Source organism: Prosopis cineraria, unplaced genomic scaffold (genome assembly GCF_029017545.1).
Source record: "Prosopis cineraria cultivar Desert tree isolate PC_DT_omini unplaced genomic scaffold, ASM2901754v1 PC11, whole genome shotgun sequence".
NCBI classification, from domain to species: Eukaryota; Viridiplantae; Streptophyta; class Magnoliopsida; order Fabales; family Fabaceae; genus Prosopis; species Prosopis cineraria.
Genome location: NW_026555342.1, coordinates 15,454,788 through 15,476,934, shown reverse-complemented (window position 1 = coordinate 15,476,934; position 22,147 = coordinate 15,454,788). Strand labels below are relative to the sequence as shown.

At 34.6% G+C, this 22,147-nt stretch overlaps 3 protein-coding genes and 6 non-coding genes across 9 annotated transcripts; 1 reads left to right on the top strand and 8 right to left on the bottom strand.

The window, feature by feature from the left end:
* Positions 1–220: 220 nt before the first annotated feature.
* LOC129287167 (uncharacterized) lies at positions 221–4,032 on the top strand. Its single transcript, XM_054923346.1, has 4 exons — positions 221–616; positions 1,162–2,333; positions 2,435–2,533; positions 3,674–4,032. The coding sequence occupies exons 1-3, from the start codon at positions 529–531 to the stop codon at positions 2,525–2,527; spliced, it is 1,353 nt and encodes a 450-aa protein (XP_054779321.1). The 5' UTR covers positions 221–528; the 3' UTR covers positions 2,528–2,533; positions 3,674–4,032.
* Positions 4,033–5,262: 1,230 nt separating this feature from the next.
* Positions 5,263–5,336, bottom strand: TRNAI-AAU (transfer RNA isoleucine (anticodon AAU)). Its single transcript has one exon. It is a non-coding gene; the product is annotated as a tRNA-Ile (tRNA).
* A 2,171-nt stretch (positions 5,337–7,507) lies between these two features.
* Positions 7,508–9,911, bottom strand: LOC129284781 (60S ribosomal protein L32-1-like). The gene is made up of 3 exons (XM_054920258.1): positions 9,715–9,911; positions 9,488–9,593; positions 7,508–8,033 (listed from the first exon to the last, which is right to left on the bottom strand). The coding sequence occupies exons 2-3, from the start codon at positions 9,575–9,577 to the stop codon at positions 7,722–7,724; spliced, it is 402 nt and encodes a 133-aa protein (XP_054776233.1). The 5' UTR covers positions 9,578–9,593; positions 9,715–9,911; the 3' UTR covers positions 7,508–7,721.
* LOC129287372 (small nucleolar RNA Z196/R39/R59 family) lies at positions 8,412–8,498 on the bottom strand. Its single transcript, XR_008587691.1, has one exon. It is a non-coding gene; the product is annotated as a small nucleolar RNA Z196/R39/R59 family (small nucleolar RNA).
* LOC129287371 (small nucleolar RNA Z195/SNORD33/SNORD32 family) lies at positions 8,595–8,672 on the bottom strand. Its single transcript, XR_008587690.1, has one exon. It is a non-coding gene; the product is annotated as a small nucleolar RNA Z195/SNORD33/SNORD32 family (small nucleolar RNA).
* LOC129287326 (small nucleolar RNA U31b) lies at positions 8,795–8,870 on the bottom strand. Its single transcript, XR_008587648.1, has one exon. It is a non-coding gene; the product is annotated as a small nucleolar RNA U31b (small nucleolar RNA).
* On the bottom strand, positions 9,008–9,083 carry LOC129287327 (small nucleolar RNA U31b). Its single transcript, XR_008587649.1, has one exon. It is a non-coding gene; the product is annotated as a small nucleolar RNA U31b (small nucleolar RNA).
* On the bottom strand, positions 9,259–9,340 carry LOC129287325 (small nucleolar RNA U31b). The gene has a single exon (XR_008587647.1). It is a non-coding gene; the product is annotated as a small nucleolar RNA U31b (small nucleolar RNA).
* A 3,091-nt stretch (positions 9,912–13,002) lies between the features above and the next one.
* LOC129284795 (uncharacterized) lies at positions 13,003–19,423 on the bottom strand. The gene is given in 11 exon segments (XM_054920269.1): positions 13,003–13,458; positions 14,481–14,672; positions 14,882–14,992; positions 15,185–15,476; positions 15,947–16,146; positions 16,640–16,924; positions 17,128–17,238; positions 17,481–17,533; positions 17,536–17,614; positions 17,718–17,854; positions 19,089–19,423. Coding segments are annotated over 11 exon segments (2,010 nt in total). The 5' UTR covers positions 19,291–19,423; the 3' UTR covers positions 13,003–13,110.
* Positions 19,424–22,147: the final 2,724 nt, after the last annotated feature.

Below are 22,147 nucleotides of genomic sequence, written 5' to 3'. Positions count from 1 at the left end.
ATGAAAATTAATTAGAACTGGCTTTGGCCGACAAATTTTGGACAAGGTTGAAAATTATCATAATATTATAAGAAAAAAATTGTTAAAAATTAAAATCTTTGCCTACCCTACACATGGATTCCAAGTTTGAAATTCTGGACACGATCCTGATCTCATGACACTTGCCTAAAGACACTGCTTCTTCGTAATAACTAATAACTAATAATAAAGTCCCCTCTCAGTTCCAAAAAAAAAAAAGTCCTAACGAAGTCTCACTGCGTTTCTGTACTCGATAGATACTTGATAGCGTAGTGCACAGAGGCGAAGCATCGCGAGGGAGGGAAGGAGAAGACGACGAATTCACTCACCTTCTCATAACTCGCTACCACATCTCTGGTTCCAACAATCCGTAGGGAAGATTGCTGTAGATGATTCTATTTCATTTGTGTTTTTAGCCGTACGAACCCATCTTAATCGTGTCCACGCGGAAAGTAAGAGAGAGATAGGGGTTTAGATTCGTTGTGGGTACTGGGACAGAGGGGGCCAATCATGCCTTCAGGGGCTAAGAAGAGAAAAGCTGCCAAGAAAAAGAAGGAAAAGGAGGCCAACATCAACTCGTCATCTGATAATCCCCAAGGTAATTTTGCTTGATAGCGTTCGGTACCGAACATTATTAATGCATAAACTACTCGCAATTAGTTAGCCAAGCATCCTTTTCAGTTGCTGATTATATCTGTTGTTTTTAATTATTTTATTTTTTTTGGGTTTCGGTCTTTTTTGGTCAATTTGGATGGATGTGTATCTTTCGATTCTTCTTGCTTTATATATACCGAGCATAATTGGGATTCTTGAGAATATGCGGCTTCCCTGTCGTTTCACTCGAACTCGATTGTACTATCGGTGGCTTTTCAATTTTCGACTTATCAATTTTTAGTACTTTTTAGTCTTTCAGTGAACTGGGATTGATCACAGATCGATATTTCTTGTTCTTCTTGCTTTGTGTCAACTTGATTGCGATTCCTGAGAATATGCATCTTGCCTGTCTTTTCCCTAGGCTGGACTATATATATCTTTGAATGTAATGATTGGGTATTGTGTTTGGGCTGGTTGGCTTGCTGGTAATTAGTTAATTTGGTTGTTTTTGCTTGATATTGGTCTGATTGATTCAGTAACAATTGTCAGGAAATGATGACTTGAAGTCACAAGATGAGAAAGGAAGTGATGGTGGGGAGGGTAGTTCACCTGCATATCATGATCACGATGACCATCATCACCCATTTAATGAAGAGAGTGAAGAAGTGGAGGAAGGAGACCGATCAGTTACTCATCCATCTCTTTCTGACATTAAATCCATTGAAGAAGTCCCTAGTGAGATTACTAATGCTGAAGCAGTTGGAGGACAGGAGGATAGGATTGTTAAGATAGAGAGTGATTTGAAATCTGAGGAGAGTTTTGATAGAGTGAATGATAGTGTTGAGCACGTCAAATCTTTGAAGGAATCAACTGATGGGAATGGAAACTCCAGTGGTACTTTAAATGTTGAGTCCCTCAATGAAAATCACGATTCAGAACAAAGGGCAGTTACATCTGAAGTTTTAACTTACTCTGTTGATTCTAGTGCAGAAGTGGCCGGCGGGCATGTAGTTAAGATTGTCAGTGATTTGAAATCTGAGAAGAGTTCTGATAGAATAAATGATAGTGTTGCACATGTCAATTTTACTTCAGAATTAGTAAAAGAGCGGGAAGTTAGTGCTGTTAAGATAGTGAGTAATTTGGAAGATGAGGAGAGTTCTGATAAAATTAATGAAAGAGTTGGTCATGTTGAATCTGTCAAGGAATCACATTATGGGGATGGAAACTCCAATGGTACTTCACATGTTGAATCCTTTAACGAGAATAACTCAAATGACGACCCCAATAATTCAAAACAAATGGCTGTTATACCTGAAGATTTAGCTTACACTGTTAACTCTTCATCCACCAAAAATTCTTTAACTACTGAAAATGTTGCAGTCAGGGAGACTAGTAATTTTGTTGTGGAACCTGATGTTAATTCAGTGAAGGAAGTGGCCTCTCTGTGTGAGGTGAAAACCAGTGATGATGGAAGTGCTTTGCTGGAGGAGTCAACAGTGTCTCAGTCGGCAGCAGTGGATCTTGCCATGAAGAAACATGAGGATAAAGTTTTTCCTTCACCCGATCAGTACATTACAACACTACATGTCGTGGAATCTCCACCAACAGAATATGGCAGTAAAGTATCAGCTTCAGCATCTGAAAATCCCACTGTCACTTTATCTACTCCAGATGCAGATCCTGCTAAAGGTTCTGAGTCTCCAGAGTGCTCTGAAAATCAGGTATCATTATGATTATAAGTTTCATCATGCACTTGATGATTTATAAAATAATTTTATTGGAGTTAACTTGAACATTTTTATTTTGCTGAACTGATATGCAGCCTCAGTTAGTATCAGCTCCACGTGTGGTGCAAAAGACCGCTTGGTTGAATTGTTGTGGATTGTTTGAACTGCTGTCAGGCTCCAACAGATAATTGCAGGTCGGAAGTTGTTTTGTTACTGAAATTCAATTTTTTGGGACTACCAGTCTTAAGACATTGGTGCTTTTTATTTGTTTCTTTTTGTTACACTGTTCTCAACTGGTTTGGCTTGGCTTGGGTCTTTGTTTTGTATAACTATTTAAGGTTATAAAAGAGAGGTTTAACTGTTTTTTAATTCATTATTATTGCCTATCTTTATCTGATTGTTATGGTCCTTTGGGGTGGTGTCTTTTATTTTAATTTTAATCCATGTCCAGTATGTATCTGGTTACTGTTACGCAGGATCAATGAATCCTATGGTGGCAGAACTGGCTCTACAGTGGCAAAATTTTTTGTTTAAGGCCATGTCTACTAAAAGTTCATAGCTGCCTTTTAAGTGTTTAATGATATGAAATTGATCTGGGCATCAGTTAATCACTTAATCTATTATGACTATTCTTGGATGCTGAATACACGAATAACTGTAGATGAAAATCCCTCTTAGGCATTCTCTTGAATGCCTTGTTGTTGTAGTTGTTGCTTCCCTTTACTTTTCCCAATTTCTGAGAAATAGCAGTATCATGTATGCATTCATGACTCAGGCTTTCGTGCTAGTTTTTGCTAGGTATTATATTTTAGCTTTTATAGCCAGATATCCTTAATCTTGTTTCAAAAAGTTATTAAATCTCTTCATTTTACTGCTTTTACTCGGGGATATTGAAAGGGAAAATCATCCTGTTTTGTTGGAGGAAAGTGACAATAGAGGAAGGTTAATAGAACTTTGCTCTGAACTCCACATCAGCGTGTTATGCGGGAACATTTTCTTTTATGGCACAATTCCTAAGCTAAAGTGTAATCATTCTGGATTGGTATGCTTAATGAGGGGTTTAACATTGTCTTGTCACCTGTACTGTTTAAATGTTTTTCCTACGTGTCACGTTGGATCTTGTTAGCTAAATTCTAGATTGCTGGCAAGAGTGGTCTAGGTTGAAGGGAAGAGTGGTCTGCACTGAAGTACTGTTTATATGATGTTTAAAAGTAATTATGTGGAGGTGTATAAATCAATTCATCAATTTTCTGAGTCTCTGTGGGTGCATCATTTGCAATTTGTTCTGACAAGTTTAGTTTTAGTTGACGATTTCTGTCTGGTATCTTCTGCAGGGACAGCGACTAGAGAAGGGGTCTGAACTGATTTCCAAGGGTCATGCTCATGCAGACTTGGGAGGATTTTGTTAAAAGAATTTTGTGATATTTGGATCTACATGTAAAGGGCGAGAGGCTCACTTAGATAGATCCATACGGGGTTTATGTTTATATACAGTGAAATCTGTAGTACGTGATAATAAATTCGAGTCTTTGGAACCACATATGCGTTTGTTTGTGCAAGTAGCGTAATTTCCTGGTTTTAGGCCGTATTCTGGGTTCCTCTTCTGAATAATGTTGAGCAATAGGCCTGCAGTGACCTAGAAACTTCCATATGGATATTTTGATGTTTTATTGATTGATTAGTGTTATGTGCAGTCGCATGCATAACCAGTTGCTTTTGTGCGAGGGATCCACAGTTGACAAAAGTAATTATGAATTCCGTGATTTGATTTGAATATGTTCTTATTTAAACAATAATTTGATTTGGCCGTAGGCTGTTACTTAAGTTTGGTCCTACTCAAATTGAATCAATACTAAATTATATGATTTTTTTTAATAAATTTGGTTGATATTAAATAAATTTTTAATTTGCATCATCTTACAAAAAACTTGTTCGTTAAGTTATACTTCCAAGAACATGATTAGTCTTGTCAATTCTATCATTTGCTTACCTCCCATCACATCTTTTTATGCTATTTGCCCTAAGATCTGGTCAAGCACGAGAAAAGAAATGTTTCAGAAACTTGAATACAACGAAGGAAACTTGTAATCTAGGATGCGTGTTCTTCTGTGCTGGAAGCAAGGGAGAATGACAATTAAAGAACTTCCATGAAGGTTAATACTAAATCAAGATTCTTCTTCTTCTTCTTCTTGTTTTTTTTTTTTTTTTTTTGAAGACTTTAAATGCTGAAATGTAGGAGGATGAGTATTGAATCTAGAAATCTAGGTTACAATGAGATCTTGATTTAACAGAATCTTTTTTTTGAAGTCTTTGGCTGCCATTCTCAAAAAGTAATCATTAAGTTTCTTATATACGAGATTACGAGTACGAGAACATCAATGAAAGCCAGGGTTTCTTGCTTACCATGTTTGATGAATGGTCAAAAGAAAAAGGGAAAAAACAAAGGGTGATTCGTTCTTCACAGTTCAAAATCAAGGCGAGAGGAAGGAATATGCCATGTCTTATTCTTACTTGCCACAAGTTTTAGGGTTCTTCATTTCTTTTTTCTCGCATTGCAATTCCTTAATTTAGGATCGGCCTTGTTCCCTGGGTTGTTTTTGTTTACGCAAGTGATAGTTGTTGGCTCACTACTAATTATGGAGTCTTCCAACACTTTAATGAAACTATAAAACTTTAAATCAAATCTATATTAAAAAGATAGATGGATAAAAAATATACTCCTTTTATAAATTTAGGAGCTTAATTGATTTACAATAAGCGAGTAATCTACTACTTAGTCATGAAAAGGAGGGGGGAAAGTGGTTTTATTTATCTTAGATAAGGGAATTATCAATTTATTTTTTTAGCAATTTATAATCAAATTTTTTAGTAATTTAATTCTTACAAATCAGATAAACATGATCAAGGGGAAAAAATGTATAAATGGCCCATGCAGGTTTCGAACCTGCGACCTTCGCGTTATTAGCACGACGCTCTAACCAACTGAGCTAATAGGCCAAGTTGTTGAATAGTATTTTATTCAATAAAATCAATTTATGCTTATTGATGACAATGCAAAATCTAAGTCTAAATTTCCTTTAATTATCTTACAAGTCATATAAATTAACGTTAAAATTAATTGAAACCAACAAAGTGTTCTGATATGAGAACTTTATTGATAGATAATATATAAGTATTTTTATAACTATTTTAAGATCCAACTCATCTAAATTGATGATACTATAAGTATTAAAAATTAAAATAAAGGATGTTTATATGACCACAATATAGAAGAGGAAAAAAAAATATTAACGCAAGTCACAAACACTCTCCCAAAATACAAAATAAAAATTCAAAATAAAGAGTCCTCACCAAATAAAAATAAAATTCTCTTTATTAACCAAGTACAGAGATGTGTCACACATGAATTTATTTTTTAAATTCCAACGAATCCTTTTTCTTCCTCTCTCAATCTCATGTATCATAACGCTAATTCTTTTGTGGCAAATCCTAACACTTTTTTCACTCTACTCTCTAAGGTGTACTTCTTTGAAGAGAAAACACAGTGAACTATTAAAAAAAAAAAAAAGCAGATGAGCTGTATAGAAAATTGAAACACCTTTGTAAGAGCTATATTTGCCTATTTCTAATTGAGTCTCAAAATACTAATATATATATATATATATATATTGGAGATAGAAAGGCAAAGTAGCATTAAAAACTCTAATATATCAAAGATATAATAAGCGTCTCATTTACATCCCACAAGAAAACCAATAATTGTATTTTTTTTCCCCCCTTCTGTTCGTGTCATCTTGTATTGTCAAGGGGAATAAAAGTTGGTATTTACACTAAATCACAAAAGTGCAAAATTGATACTATAAAAGTGAGATAAAAAGTATATTTAGTATGCACATGAAAAGTAAGATGTAAATTTTATTTAATAAATATATTTATATTTTGAAATGACCAAAATTCTGAAAAAAAAAAAAAACTATTGAAGCAAAGCAAGCATCACCGTCATTGTCCCTTATTCTCAACATAGCCACTTCATCTTCCACAACAAGCATCACCATGGACACCAAAGCTTCCAACATTGATAATGTTTGCTTTATGTACTAGAATAGTGGCACCAAAGCTTTCAACTTCCTTCTCATTTGTTGAACCCTCATCATTCTAGGCCCTTCACCTTGCAATCTTACATACCCATATGTATATACACCCAGAGCAATAACTAGATTTACAAATATGAGATATTCAACAATAGCATCAATAGGAAAATAGCACATATGCACTCCTCCACCGCCGCGTTCCTCTTCGACCAAGATTCACGCCTCCACTAATTTTATTTAATATTATATTTGCACAGATGCGATGTAAGTGCATGAAGTTGTAGAGAATGGGATGGAGAATAGACTGACAATATTGGAATCGGAGAGATCAAGCCCAGTGATGGAGGTGTAAGTTGGTGGATGTGAGACCAGCAGCAGAGGTGGGCATCGCCGTTGTTCAGGAGAAGAGGGAGAGTGAGTCATTCATCAAAAGTTGGGACGTGGCAAGAGAGAGGTTGAGGGTAAAGTTGACAAAATAAAAGAGGAAATGAGGTAGGAACTCAATTTCATGGATCTACCTAAAGAACTCAATTCCATCAGAGTTTACGAAACTCACTTTCCTAGAGAACTCACTTCATGCACACCAAACACACTAATTTATGAGTTCCCCTTTCACTTTTACTTTCACTTCCTTTCAATTTCTTACTGTCAAACTAGCCATTAAAGTTTTAAAAAAAAAAATCAAGAATTAAAAAATTTCCAGACTGTAGAGAAGGAGAATAGATGTGAATTTCCCCTTGTAATCACCCTTTTTGCTTGACCACAGCCACAATAATGTTAGTATCGAACTGACCTCGTATTCGAAAAACTCCTCGTTGGTCAGTCATGACCGTATAAAAAATTTTAGAACAAATTTTATACGAGTATAATATCATGATAATTGATACCAACCCGGCAACCCCATTGGTGGGATAAAACTTGTCATTATATATTTATACCAAGCCTTTTTTCCAGCTACTTAGACCAAGTGCTACAAATTTTAAGTTACGCCAGGCAGTAGGGAAATCAATCATCTTCGCAACAACTCAAAGAAATTGCTTCCTGCAGTTCGTAGCCTCTTCTCCAACAGCTACCAGAATTAGAAACCATCTGTACAGCTCCATTTAATGGTTTATCATAAATAGATGTTTCATAAGAAATTCAGACATTGAGTCAACCATAGAATAATTCAAATAATTATCATAACGTATATTGTGTATGCTACCTACAATCACTTGAAGAAAGAAATTGATGCAGGTCTAGCCCTTCAGGTGTGAATCAAAGGGTCACTACAAGATACAAAATAGCCATCCTATTCATCCTCCTGGCTACGTAGTCTCGCTGTTCTGTTGGTCACAACAACGTCAAGTTGAGCAGCTCTCTCAATTATCTCCTTTCTCTTTCTTGTGGACACATTGTGAGCAACCTCAGCACAGTATGTCCTGTTGTGCATCATAAGTAGTTCCAACTCTTTGACGTTGTTCACAACAAATTTCTTGAAACCGTTTGGGAGATAGTGCCGGGTTTTCTTGTCTGAGCCATAGCCAATGTTTGGCATCAAAGTGCATCCCTTGAACTTTCTCCTGACGCGAGAATCAATACCCTTTGGCCTGCGCCAGTTTTCCTGTTGCAAGTGAATTTACAGAAGAGTAACCAAACAATTGTAACTCATTCAACAGTTGACAAATTCAGGAAGAAAACAAATAGCATGGGGGGCATTACTCCAAAGTCACAATCATGACTGAAGCTAATCAAAACATGATACATTAATTAATTTCAAATTCAATTTCTAAAAATGTTCACAGGTGTATAGTAACAGAAGGCTGGGAGTATAAGCAAGCAAACTGTGTCGCAAGGCCTGTAAGACATCTCTATATGCCCTTTAAACGAAATGTCCAGCCACAGGAATAGCCAAAAGTCTGGACATCAGATACCACGGGCAAATACAAATGATGTTTAAATATACCACATCAAAACAGAAAAGTAGTAACAATTCATCATATGCAACTTCAGCCGAAAGATGGTGATATTTTGTATAATAATCACAGTTCAGTCAGAATTTTGGACAACTTTTGCATCATCAGTTGCATGAGGCAATGGTATATAACAAATAATTTATTGGAATATCTTTAAAGGAAAACATCAGAAAATTTGTTAGAAACATTCTAACTAAAAAATAATTAGCAAGAGATCAGATGGTAGTGCATGTTAGATATTCATCATTCTGCTACAGAATAGATGGGTATACATCATCATATCTCTTTGCATTTATAATGAAGAAACAGGGTTTCAAATTATTATAAAAATAAAAATACAAAGGGATACAAAATGATGAAACGTATATGAATACATGTTTAAAGTATTATTTTATTAATGGTCATCAAGGGATCAGACAGTTAATTTCACCACGCTGCACCAAAGGAGCACGTAAGACTGGGCGTCAAAAGTTATCATCAAATCCCTTGATCAAAAAAGACCGATGAAAAGACAAAAAACAACGAATGAATGGATCATTAATCAATCAATTTATAATTAATGAGACAAACCTAAGTAGATCCACTTAACCAAGCAAAAAATATGCTTCACAGTAGGTAGATGGGATCAGATAGTCGATCATTCACCATGCATCAAAATAGCAGGTAAGACTGGGTGTCAAAATCTTATCCTCAAATCCCATCTCAAAGCCTAACGAAGCATTAAAAAGGGGGCAAGAAAAGAATACATTAAAAAGCCGAACCTTCCAGCCTAGCTGTCAAAAGGTTAGGCGAGAAAATTTTGACACTGTTACAGAACTGAACAACAACTTAGGCAATGCAGTGGCTTGAAAAAAAGGTTGTAATAAAACATTAGGATCAGATAAAAAATGTCAGTCACCATCTTACACCCTGTGGTGCAAATTAAGACTGGGGCGACAAAACTATCATCATGTCCTTACCAATCCTCAATGAAGTAATCAAGTTCATATGATCCACGTTAAAACTTTCAGAAACATGCTAAAAATCTCGATAAATTACTCAAACAAAATATATAATCTAGAACAGATATCACGCACATAACCAAGAGAATACATTCCGATACCTTGACAGAGATCTTGCGGTCGCTCTGAGGCCTCTTGAACTTCTTGACCCTCTTCTTTACGATCTTCTTTGCAAGAAGCGGCACGGCCATTTTCGCTTACCTGGTTCTTTAAAAGGGCACAGTAACAAGAATTTAGATTCAGACAAGATACATCCATTTCAATGGGGACCAAGTTGAACGTGAAGAAATATGAAAGGTAGAAAAATAAAGAAGAGGCAATCACTCACTGCAAACTAGGGTTTGCTTCACCCCCAACTTCAAATTGGCGTGAAGCTATGGACCAGTTTATATAGCGCAGGAAACCGTAAATTGCGGCTAGGGTTTTCTTATCGAACTAGGGTTCACAAGGCTGTTTCAATTGGGGCCTGTTTGGAAGTGCTGCTGGGTTATCCTGCTCCAGTTTACGATTTTTCTTAACTAGAGATCAAACCCCAAATGCACAGAAGGGGTGGCCCGAATTTTGTTTTTGTAGTTTAAATTAAAGAGATTTGGTATTTTAGCTAGATTTGGGAATGTTATATAATAATTATTATTTGTTAGAGGTTCAAGAGATATTTATATTTTCTTTAAGGGACTGAAATCTTATTCTAGATAAATGCCCATTTATTTAATGTTAAAAAATAAATAATTTTTAAATAGTTTAGAATTTTGTAAAATAGAATTTATTTTGTAGAAATTTTATAAAAAATAGATAATACTATATACTCCATTTAATCTAAAATATAAATAATTTTTTTTAAAAAAAATTTACATATTAATAATGTCCTTATTTTCATAAGAATGTATGTTATTTTTTAACTCTTAAACTATGTTTGGCATGAAGAATTGAGAGGGCGAGATAGGGTTTGATGTTGAATAATTTCACTCATTTATGTTTGGTATAAGGCATTGAGCATTTCAATCCCAACAACAGTCTTACTTTATGTGAGATTATCTAATATTATGATCCTTGTAGTATTGAAAAATAGTTCTAAGATTGATATTTTTAAGAAAATGCCCTTCTCTCTCCAGCTCTTCACCTGCCTTCCTTCCTCCCGATGTGATCCTTCCTTCTTGACGTTCTTGTTGCGCCTTGCCCCTTCCTTCTTGACATTCTAGCTACGCCACCATCTTCATCATTCTTGCCGCATCACTATCGCCATCCCTTTAGATCCAGATCACTCTTCACATTGCTTGTGCATCTTACAGATCCTATGATTTAAAATGATCGCCTCAACTTATTCTCAATAACGATGGCTTCAATTTAGGTTGGCTTGGACCTGAGCATCGATGAATGATTGATTTGTGGTGGTCACGAAGAGAAGCTCGAAGAGCGGTGACGATGGAGATCTACGCTTATACAGTCCACTTTGTGTTTCTTTTGGTTGCTCATGAAATACCCTCCCATTGTTCTCTCCGTCAATGCCTTCTTCTTTGATTCCTTTATTGCTAGCTTCTTAAGCATGAGAGATTGATTCTTGAACACAAATTTATTAATTTTGTTGTATGATTTAGTGCTTTTCCGAGGTAGAAACAATGATTTCAGGTTGGATTTTCCTAAGTTTGTAGGTTGATGTTTCTCAAGATCTTTAATTTATTATGCATACATTTATGGTTGTTTTTTATGTTTTCCTAAGATAAAAGTGAAGCATGATGAAGATGAAATGAAAGATCAATTTTTGGTTTGTAGCACGGGTGGAAGGAAATAGATGAGGATATTTGAGTCTTTTTTGCAATTTTTTTTCAATCCCAATTTGATTTTTTTTAATCACATGGCATACCAAACATAATTTTAAAATTTATTTTCACTCCTAATCTCAGTTTTTATCTCAATTTCAATCCTTTAAAATATAATACCTTATATCAAACAGGGCTTTAATTCCTATTACTAATACATTCTATGATAAGTGAGAGATATATTTGCACAAATATCTTTGTTAGCAAATATAAGGAGTAAAATGAAAAAAAAAATACATATATTATATTATTTATATTTTTAACTAATATTAACTGAGGGGAAATGCTTATATTTGGATTAGAGGAAATATTTAGTTACAAAAATAAAAATAATTATCATTTAATTATTTTTAAATTTTATGATATTTTGGTGAATATTTTTTTTATAAAAAATAATTTATTATTTTCTCATTTTATAATATCTCAACATTTTATGCTATTTTTTCATTTATTATATGATATTATTTTTAAAATTAATTCAAAATTTCCTCTCAAAACCAAAAAAAAAATGCTTCTATTTAGATCTTGATTATTTCAAAAAATAAGTAATTTTTTTCATTAAAAAAAACTTAGACAAACAACTCAAAATTAAAATCTAGTACTGTTTTTTTTATATCTCTTCTAATTATCATATATAAAAAAATATGCAATATCAAATTCCGATATTGAAAAACTACGTACTCATCATATTTTAGTCAAAGATTTAATGGTAAACATATAAATAGTTATTACAATGTTTTCTTTTAGAAATTAATAATGATAGAAAAAAATCTAACGACCTTGTTGTCACAAGTGATATTTTCGTGATTGTGTAAAGACCAATATAATGAACGATCCGCTAGTTAGCCTCGCACAATATGGGAAAAGGGGACGACATTAGCATTTGGATGTGTTCTGTCTTAGTCTTCGGGCTAAGTGCACAACTGGTTGGGGGCTAGTGCCGCCTCCCTGATGAGCCCATAGCAAGACGAAACCAGTAGGGTTCGTATGTGGCAAGGCTGATTCCGAAGATTATGGGATCCTCGGGATGCCGCACGGGCGCTATGTGCTACGCCAGACTCTAAGCTGATGACAAAGTGGTATTAGAGCCGGACGTACTTTTTGCCATGTGCCTGTGGAGTCCCATGTGTCAGGACTAGTCAATCTTGGCACCGCTCCAGAAGGCCTGCGAGGTGCAGGTGGGTCCAAAAGTGGGGACTCGGGCGGGAAGGTAGGCTGTGGTCGACTCCACTCCTGATGGCTCGCGGGTGCGAGTGGGTCTGTAGTGTGTTGGACTCGGATGGCCATTCAGCAGTGAGCTGATGTGTGTGTGGCAGTACTGTACAGGCAATCTTTGGGCAAAGTCTTTCTCCCCTAGCACGAGGGTGTGCTAGATTGGGTGGGGGAGAATGTCACGAATGATATTTTCGTGACCGTGTAAAGACCAATATAATGAACAATTCGCTGGTTAGCCTCGCAAAATATGGGAAAAGGGGGCGGCATTAGCATTTGAGTGTGTTCTGCCTTAGTCTTCGGGCTAAATGCACAACTGGTCGGGGGCTAGTACCGCCTCCCTGATGAGCCCATGGCAGGGCGAAAACAGTAGGATTCACATGTGGCAAGGCTGATTTCGAGGATTATGGGGTCCTTGGAATGCCGCACGGGCGCTGTGTGCTACGCCAGACTCTAAGCTCGTGACATTGTGCTCCTGTTAAATTAAACATATAAAATGATGCACAGCGTAGAGATTAAAAAAAAAAAACAATAATTCATCCCACCTGCGGTTACATTTTGTATCACTTGTCAAGTCCATCTTAGTATATTGGAACCATCAATGGATTTTATCATTGAACACATTTTTCAACCTTGTTTTTACATTTTCCTTCAATGATTTTACAATCTATCCATAGATCAAAAAAATTTATCAACTACTCTCTAACCTCTATGACACAAACCTTATCTAATGAACATACATCCAAGGAACTATAGACACTGCAACAAAACTCATATGAATTAGGGGTGGAGGATGTGACAGTAACCCAATCTTTGTCAACTTTCTCAACAAAAGAATTTGCCTTTGGGATTGCATTAAATTGGAGATTGTTGATTTGCTTCATCAGCGCCTCCATAAATTCCATTGAGAATATCATGTCTACATTTTCATCTAAATCACCTCCGGTTGGAGAAATTTGGATCCCAATATTGGCTTCTTGGGAATTCACAAACCCGAGAAGGAGCGAGTTTCCGCCGACATTTTTTTGGCTAGGGCGGCATATCTGCAACAAGGTACAGCACAAATAAATCAGTTATAAAAATATTAAATGGTATCATATGCAAGTAAGATACAATTCTTGCTGAACATTTCATAAAACTAGGTTGAAAATACTAAGCCAAAGCATCACCACCACCAACAATAACAACAAGCTTTATTCCTCTAGACAAGGTCAGTTACATGAATTGCACGACATCATTATATTCTATCAGCAACTAAACCTGTGAAAATATTGTTAACTAAGAAGTCTCATTCAATAACTTTCATGAATATTCTTCTTGTTTTTTCTCCACCCTTTTTACAAGACTTAAGATAATATGTTCCACTTTTCTCACTGAAACCTTCAATGGCCTTTTGTTCTAGATTTTATCTTTTTGTGTATACCCACATATCCATCTTAACATTCTTATCATTACTACTTCAACTTTATACTCTTCTTGTTCCTTTAAAATGCAACATTCACTATTATATAATATGACCGGTCTTCTAATAATTTGATAAAGCATCCCTTTAGGCTTATGCGGTATCTTCTAATCACAAATAACTCCTAAAATATTTCTCCATTTAAACAACCTAGCTTGTATCCTATAAACAAAAGCAATTATAGAAAATCTAGAACAACAATTATGGGAAAAAATGACTTAGAAATTCTAAATATATTTTCTGCATGAGCTGAGAGAAAACCAATTGAAAAGCAAATTTGACCTCTTAACTGAAACAACGGTAAATCCAAGCCTGTCCAAGATCAGAAAGAAAGAAAGGTCAAAGAATTACTAAGACATCCTATACATGGACATCCAACCTTCATTAGCCTACTCAAGTTATGGGCATTAAGCCCCAGACAATTTAGCATTCAATAATGTGACAACCCGCGTAATTAGCTTGCAGCAGTTCAAAAACCAGAAACCCTGATGAAACTTTCTCTGCTGAGTCTTGCTAAAAGGGTTATGTTATGTGTCAAAAGATGAAATGTCAAATAAAAAGGCATCAATATCAAATGCAAAGAAAAGGAAATAAGAATCTAACCTCGATGTATTCAACGCCCATATTACTAAGATTATCTGCTATGCCATGTGATGAAAACAAGCTGATAACTCCTCCGGATCCAACAGGTGATTGGAGTATTTCCCAGGGCGACTTCATTAAAATTGTATACTTGCTTTGTCCTCCTGGCAAACTGCGCACAACTGGCAACTTCTCTTCCTCCAAAAACCATACCTACAACAGTGTAATAAGATATGTAATCAGTGATCACCCATGAAGCTCATTAGATAAGCTCACAATTGGTATTATATAAGTTGAGGCGTAATATGAAGAGAGAGAAATATGACGTAACTTATAGGAAGCATGGCGTATTTGAATCAAAATCTAGTCATCATTGATAAGGAAATATATTATATAAAGACAATCCTAGGCATGATCAGAACCTTTTCATGATCAAATGCAAAGTAATTGTTTCTTGAAAACAGCTTTCTGAAAGACTCAATTTCTTGGGTCGAGCAAACCACAATTAAAGGCACAGAAGAACGATCTTCCACCTGAAACAAACAAATTTATTAGACAATAGAAAAAGGTATTATAGTGAAGACCAAGAGAAGCAACGTAATTACTCTTGTGATATTTTAGTGTTTCAATTCAGAAAGTCACAGTCAAACAATATCTCAGAAATCAGCTTTACTGATATCAATTTTAATTATATGATCAAAGGAATTTTCATCAGAGTTCAGAACCTTTACAAAATTTTCATCAGAGAGTAATTTCTGAAGGAGGGGAACTGATGAAATCTCAGTTGCTTCATTTGAAGTAGTATCAGGGTCACAAAGGCACCCCCAGTTCTCCTTTTCATTTAAAAGCAAGACAATAGCCATTTTGCCCTCAGATATGAGACGAAGTCCCTTCTCATGCATGGTGACATTCTCGCCCAACTTTTCTCTACTTTCATTGAAGAGAGATTCCCTTGATATTTGTTTAGTACTTACAAGCTTTGCTTCCAAATCACCAACCAACTCAGCCACTTCCCATCTGGTTTAGTAAAGGTAAAACTTAAGTAAATGTATGCCAAATGAATTACAAGTGGGATAAATAAAAAAGAGAACATCCTTGGCCAAAATATAAACAACTGAGACATTGAGGTAGAAGAGCTGCAAAACATTAATAAACATTGTTTTCAGTGCTTCCAAAAGAAGATCTGACCAATTAACCGAGTAATTAGATTATAAGATGCTCAAATGTCCGATCATGTATGTTGAAGGACAGAAAGTTGTATTCAAATCTCAGTATTCAGCAGAGCTTCAGAATTATCGTTTACTAAAAGTTTCAATATATCATGGTGAACTCTCACATTAGTTTTCAAAGTTTTGTATTTGTAAGTATCAAATAATAAAATAATTAAGGCAACAATAGACTATTCTCACAATAAAACAATTACTCTTTTTCCTTTTCGTGGGAGCAGGACAGAGGAGTTGGAATGTCACATAATCAGTTCAACTAACCTCTTGGGTGGTTTTTCAATATTTTGTAAGGCACTCTGAAGCAATTTAGAGTTTACAGAAACAATCTGATCAGCAAGCAATCTCCCTTGTTCTTTCTCTCCATATCTGAATCCATAGAATACATGCTGTTGCTCCATTTCACACAGTTTCTTTTTTGCAGCTATGAGACGCTTTTGAAACTTCTTCCTTTCTTTCCATTCCTGCAATATACCAAGAAATGAATGATCAACAAGGAATGAAGTATTGGCATCAATGATCCATAATACAACACACCAAGTCAAATGTGATTAACTCAGTCAAACAAAATATCATTTTTTTTTTTAAAAAAGTAAGAGTAATCCAGTCAACATAGATGTTAATAGATTCAGCTGAATACTGCATTATGAAAGTTTAAGACCCCTTGGGTTAGGAATCATGTAAGTCAGCAGGAAGGTATTGGACAAAGTGAAAGACAGCGGAAAACCAAATCCAAATGATAGATCATTTTGCTTTACCATAAAGATTATAGACTTAAAACAGAGCAAAAAAAAAAAAAAAACCAACAAACAGCATCAATCATACAGTCATAACCAAAAGATGCACATTTCTTTACCTCTATTCCCCTCGTGATTAAAGAGATTAAGAAAGGCACTGAAAACATCAAAGTCCCTAAAAGTAGCAAAGTAAAGGTAGAGTCAGAAGAGTATGCCTCACAAGTTGACGTCTTTCCTTTTTGGACCGCTCATCAAATCGCAAGTTTAGTTCTAGGAGTCCCTTTGGTGGTGTAATATGCATTTCTCTTCTTTTCATATCAACATCTGGTACAATTGCTTCAACAAAAGGCACCCAAACAAGCTGATCGGACACTTCTGTTTCTGCTGACCTGGGCTTACCGCTTTTGTCAAGTATATCAAAAGATGAGTCAAGCAAAACTTGTAGTAGATCATTGGCTCCGCTATTGAAAACATTGACAACAGTTCCCAAGGGTTCACCGCTTTCCTGATAATGCATTTAAAGGCCTTAATTTGACAAAATAGAAAATTTCAATTGAAACATTATTTTACAAATCCATAATGTCTTAGTTGCAAGGTTATTGTTACTGGCCCCTTTCTAGTTTTGTTTAAATACAATAAGCCCAAAGATATGATTATCTAGCAAAGAAAGTAAGTATATATAATAAGAAACAAGGCAATCAATTCAACCTTCAAGAAAACTTTCATGCCAACAAGATCATTTGTGTAGAATTCACCTTCCTCTAACTCTGGCCTGTCATCTTTTGTGACAAGCAAGGAAGAGCCAATAAGCATTTTAGCCTGCAAGATATATTGATGAGTCAAGGTCAACAAATATGATCATAATATGACTAGACTAACCAAGCCATGAGAAGATGAGAAATTTGAAACTTCCAGCTGAAAGTATATCAAACAAGAGAGTCCCCCAATTGAGGCCATTGCAGTCCATTCAAAGGGTATTTGACAAATGCGCAGTGCATGAGTTAATAAATTTAAGAATACAAAACAAGAAAATTTTGAAACAACACACTCTCTGTAAGTACCTTCTCCACAGTGTCAATTCCTCTGAATTTAAGTATCCAAATCTTCTGTCCCGGTGCTCTCTTCCTTCCTCCAGTTCAACTTCTTGAATCATTTCTCCACCAGAAACGTTCTGCTTCAACCATCTTCTCCCAGGCTACAGCAATCAATTACCCTCGAAGTTTAGTCATGTCCAGATAACATACAATGAAATTCACAAAAATAATAGACTACTGGCTAACAATTAATGAAAGTTTTACTTTTGAAAACCGCAAATCAGGAAAGTCAGTGTTTGGTTTCACACGAATTTCCCCTTGAAGACCATGAACACTGGAGATGTACCCAATGTTCACAAATCCTGATCCAGTATTGCTGGTTTCAACAATCTCGTTGGCAGCTGTAAGTTGAGTGCAAAAACATGTTAGTACAATATGAAAAGTCTGATGAAGGAATTTGAAAAGAAGATAACTAAGAACACACACAAAAAAAAAAAAAAACCTGCAACTCAATCCCCATCAATAATTAATTGGCATTTACAAATCCGCTATTCACACCTATAATTAGGCATATACATGGACATATTCACATATTTACATGCATAGATGTATTCACATATAAATATTTTTTTAGTGCTCATTATCTTCTTTTTTTCCTGGATCAATAGTGCTCATTATCAATAATGTATTTAACAAGCACACAAAATACTTTTGAGCTGGCTAATAAGGTAGAAGCTAGGAAAAACATTGATTTACTAGTAATGAGAAAAATAATATATATTCTTATTCCACTGCAATAAGTTTATGAATCACATGTCCATCTTTCAATCCGTCTGAGCTTTTTACCATTCTTCTAAGCAATCCCTTCAGTTAAATTGGGCAGATAAAAAAAATCTAATCAACCAAAAGAAGGCATTGGGATACCAAATTACCAATCCACGACAAGAGTAAAAACAGTTTGAATGAAGTGCAGACGAAGTAGGACCGTGCTATGGAAATCCGGGTCAACCCGCCTGCTTGAACTAGCAAACTGTTGAACCAATATCTTAATTGGTTTTATCAAATGCTTTGTCTATGAGTGGTTTGATCATGGTTTGACTATGATTTTGACTATTAGCTTTTGAACCAGTATCTTGACTGGTTTAATAACCACTCTAATTTTTAGTACCTTGATGATGACAAATACAAGCATGACAGCACAAAGAATTCAAGGATCAAAAGCCAGAGAAGGTCAGAGGGCTGCTTGAATAACCGTGGACCAAACCAATTACAACAATTGCCACTCAAGCAATCCTTAAGAAGAATGAGAAAAACCTTACTTTGGCCCTCCATATATGACTTTAGTATCAATTAGCTCCAGCAAAAGGATATTTTCTTATCATTTTATTACTGGAAAGTCCACTTTTTTACCTTCATGATTCTAAAGTGCAAAATTATACTAAAAAACTTCTAGAGAGAAGCAAGTATTCTATTTTTGTGAGGAAGCCAATTGATACTGGGATTTCCTCAAGGGAAAACTCATTACAACATATTACAAAAAGGATAAAGTAGAGCAACGAAATTACATTAAACAAATTCCAATTATACAAAAACCAAAGAGGGAAAAACTTTAGGAAAAAATCAGGGGGCTTTTACCAGTGGTATGCAAAGCTGGGAAAGTAAGTAGTCTTGTCGAAGGTGCAGGCGGATTGAAAGGGAATTGGACAGAGTGGAAAGCTCCAAGAGCACGAGGAGGTAGCTGAAATGGAAGAGCTGGTCGATGAGAGGTTGAAGGAGGGCCAGGCAAGGAAGAGAACGCACTTGAAGAACACAGAAACGAACTTCTTTGCACCATCATTTGCTCGCTCTGACACCGACCGGACGTTGCCGAAGCCTTCACTGAGATAATATTATTATTATCGTCGCTTTTTAACAAAATCAACTAGCCATTCCAGATAGAGTTATTATCCGAACTCCGAAGACGAAGACAACCAGAATGATAAAAATAACACTCACTTCCCCGGCCAAAAAACTGTTTCTACTATTCTATATGCCGAATTTTGATTTCATTTTTTTCTCTTGGGGAAAAAACCTCTCAAAGCATTTGATTTAATTATAAAAATTCAATTATATAATACCAAAAAATTGAATTTATAAAAAATAAAGTTCATAACATTTAGAAATAAAATATCAGAATTTGTAATTATTGTATTTCTAAAATTATATTAATCTTATTATCAAATTTAACAAATTAAACAATTATTAATATATCTATATATATATATATATATTATTCTGTATATAATACAAAATTCTCATTATTTATGAAAGCAACTATATAACTCATTTCAGTTTTAAACAGTTGGTATTTTAGTTAACATTAATATTATTAATAGTTTATTGAAAAAATTTATGTATTTAACCTTATGTATTTAATATATTTTTATCCAATAAAATTAAGATAAGTGAATTTTAATATGTTAATAATATTAATAAAAAGAATTTGTCATATAATAAATATTTTATAAAAAATTCACATATTTTAATTTAATTGAAAACAAATATATTAAATATATATAGCATATATATAGCTAAGAGTGTGTTTGGGTAACTAACATTCAACTTTTGGTTTTTTGGAAAAAACCATGGGATAAAAGTATATTGTGAAAGCACTTTTAGAATGTTGTTCTTTTTTTTATGAGGAGAGGCGAGCCTAAGCTTGAAAAGCACATCATATCTGAAGAAGGATTCAAAGTTAAATTAGCACGGTTCCTAAGAAAGTTGTCATAAGTAATTAAGCATGCTTTACCCATATGAGCAGTCCTGGCCATATAGTTTGCAAGTAGCAAGCATTCCTTATGAGAATATTGGATTGTGATGTCCCAGCTGGCACACAACAAAGCTCTGTTGTCTTCAATTTCAATCTCAAAAGGATGGTTAAGGTCATTGCCCCTCCAAATGAGACTCAAAGCATCAAAATAATCGGCGAAAACCTATACTGTATCAAGACTCCTTTCTTTGCAAATGTTTAGTCCAATTTGAATGGCAAGCATTTCAGCAATAGTAATAGGTAATTGCCCTAAACTGTATCTAAAACTTAGGATCCATTTCTTTTGAGTATCGCATACCATCTCACCACAAGCTGCATGTCCCTCAATATTGATAGAACAATCCACATGTAACTGGAGTGCTCCTTTTGGAGGGAACTTTCACTCGGTTTCTTTGTCATCATGTGTTAGCAAAATTATGTCCTTCACACGTGTGTGTTTGATACGTGATGGGTTCGGACTTGTTCCTTCAAAAGCAAATTTGCATTTTACTAGCCAGAGTAACTAGCAAGTGAAGGTGAAGACCTGGTGCCACTTCCACTTGTTGAAGTCATTTTGAGTAGCATGATTCCTCATATTCCACTTGAGCCATCCTTGTAAGTCACCAGAAAAGAAACTAGAAGACATGTTGGGTTTAATAATAAGAGACCACGCATTTTTAGCTGTTTAACAATCTCTCAATATGTGAATGACAGTTCTCTTAATCTCACATACAGAAGGACAATTGCTGTACTATATCAAGCAGTAGTGAAGTCAGGATCCTAGGTTAGGAGAGACAATGACAGAGTTAGGGTTCTGGATAAAAGGAAGTCATTTATATCTTTTTTAAATCAACTATTTTTCTTTTCTTCTTTCTTTATTCATTATCCAACTTTCAATTATAGATTTATAAGTGCAACAAGTTAATGAAAAACATTCACCCAATTTACTTTTGAGTTTTGAATTTTGATTATTTATTATTGCTTTTTTTTTTAACTAATCCTTGAGTAGTATTCAAGATGAGGATCGAGTCTATTTAGTCATATTAAATTTTTTTCTATTTTTAAATAATTAATAAATAATATTAATATTTAGGTATAGTGAAATTGTGGGCTAATATTCATAAGGTTAAGTTAAAAATTTGAATAGATCTTAATTAAAAAAATAAAATTGAAATGAGTTTAAATTTTAAAATATGAAAATATGAAGGTACAAAATATAATAAGTAAAAGATATAAATTGCAAATTATAAAAACCTATATTCTCAAATATATTATTTTTCCTAAGTGAGGAGCGACATATGCCCCCCTCAATTACACGTGGCTCTGCCACTGATATCAAGCCTCTAGCTCCACGATGGTTCATAATGGCCTCTTTTAAAATATTGTTAGACATGGATTTGGTTAAAGTAATTAGCTTTTCAAACTTACATTTTGAATGTTGGGTGTACATTTGTCATTTTAAATGTTGGGTGTACATGTGTTTGTTTGGATAACTTTAAAAGTATATTTAAATCATGTTTGAAATATTACTTCTCAAATAGACTTCTGCCGGATATAAGGAGTGGCGAGTCATGGAATAATAGAACAATCGTTGATTGTTGATAGTCACCACAAAAAAAAAAAAAAATCTTGCATCTTAGACTAGCACGGGGAGTATTGTTTTTGTTAACAGATGATATTAAAAATATTAACTATTAGTTTATAATAACATGAAAAAAAATAGACAGCAATAACAACAAGCATTTTATATCTGATATAACAAGTAATTACACTAATGAAGTTTTGAGCTATTTATATAAATTTTGATCAACACATCCAACTTCATAATTTATATTTTTATTATTTAACATATTAAATTTTATATTATTTAAAATTTTGATAATATTTTTTAAACATTTTTAATATA

Bases quoted from the DNA above. Each gene is read 5' to 3' on its own strand.
- LOC129287167 (XM_054923346.1), top strand. From the start codon at position 529: ATGCCTTCAGGGGCTAAGAAGAGAAAAGCTGCCAAGAAAAAGAAGGAA. The intron at 617-1,161 runs GTAATTTTGCTT...AACAATTGTCAG, and splicing joins GTCATCTGATAATCCCCAAG to GAAATGATGACTTGAAGTCA. The intron at 2,334-2,434 runs GTATCATTATGA...ACTGATATGCAG, and splicing joins CAGAGTGCTCTGAAAATCAG to CCTCAGTTAGTATCAGCTCC.
- LOC129284781 (XM_054920258.1), bottom strand. From the start codon at position 9,577: ATGGCCGTGCCGCTTCTTGCAAAGAAGATCGTAAAGAAGAGGGTCAAG. The intron at 8,034-9,487 runs GTATCGGAATGT...CACTTGCAACAG, and splicing joins ACCGCAAGATCTCTGTCAAG to GAAAACTGGCGCAGGCCAAA.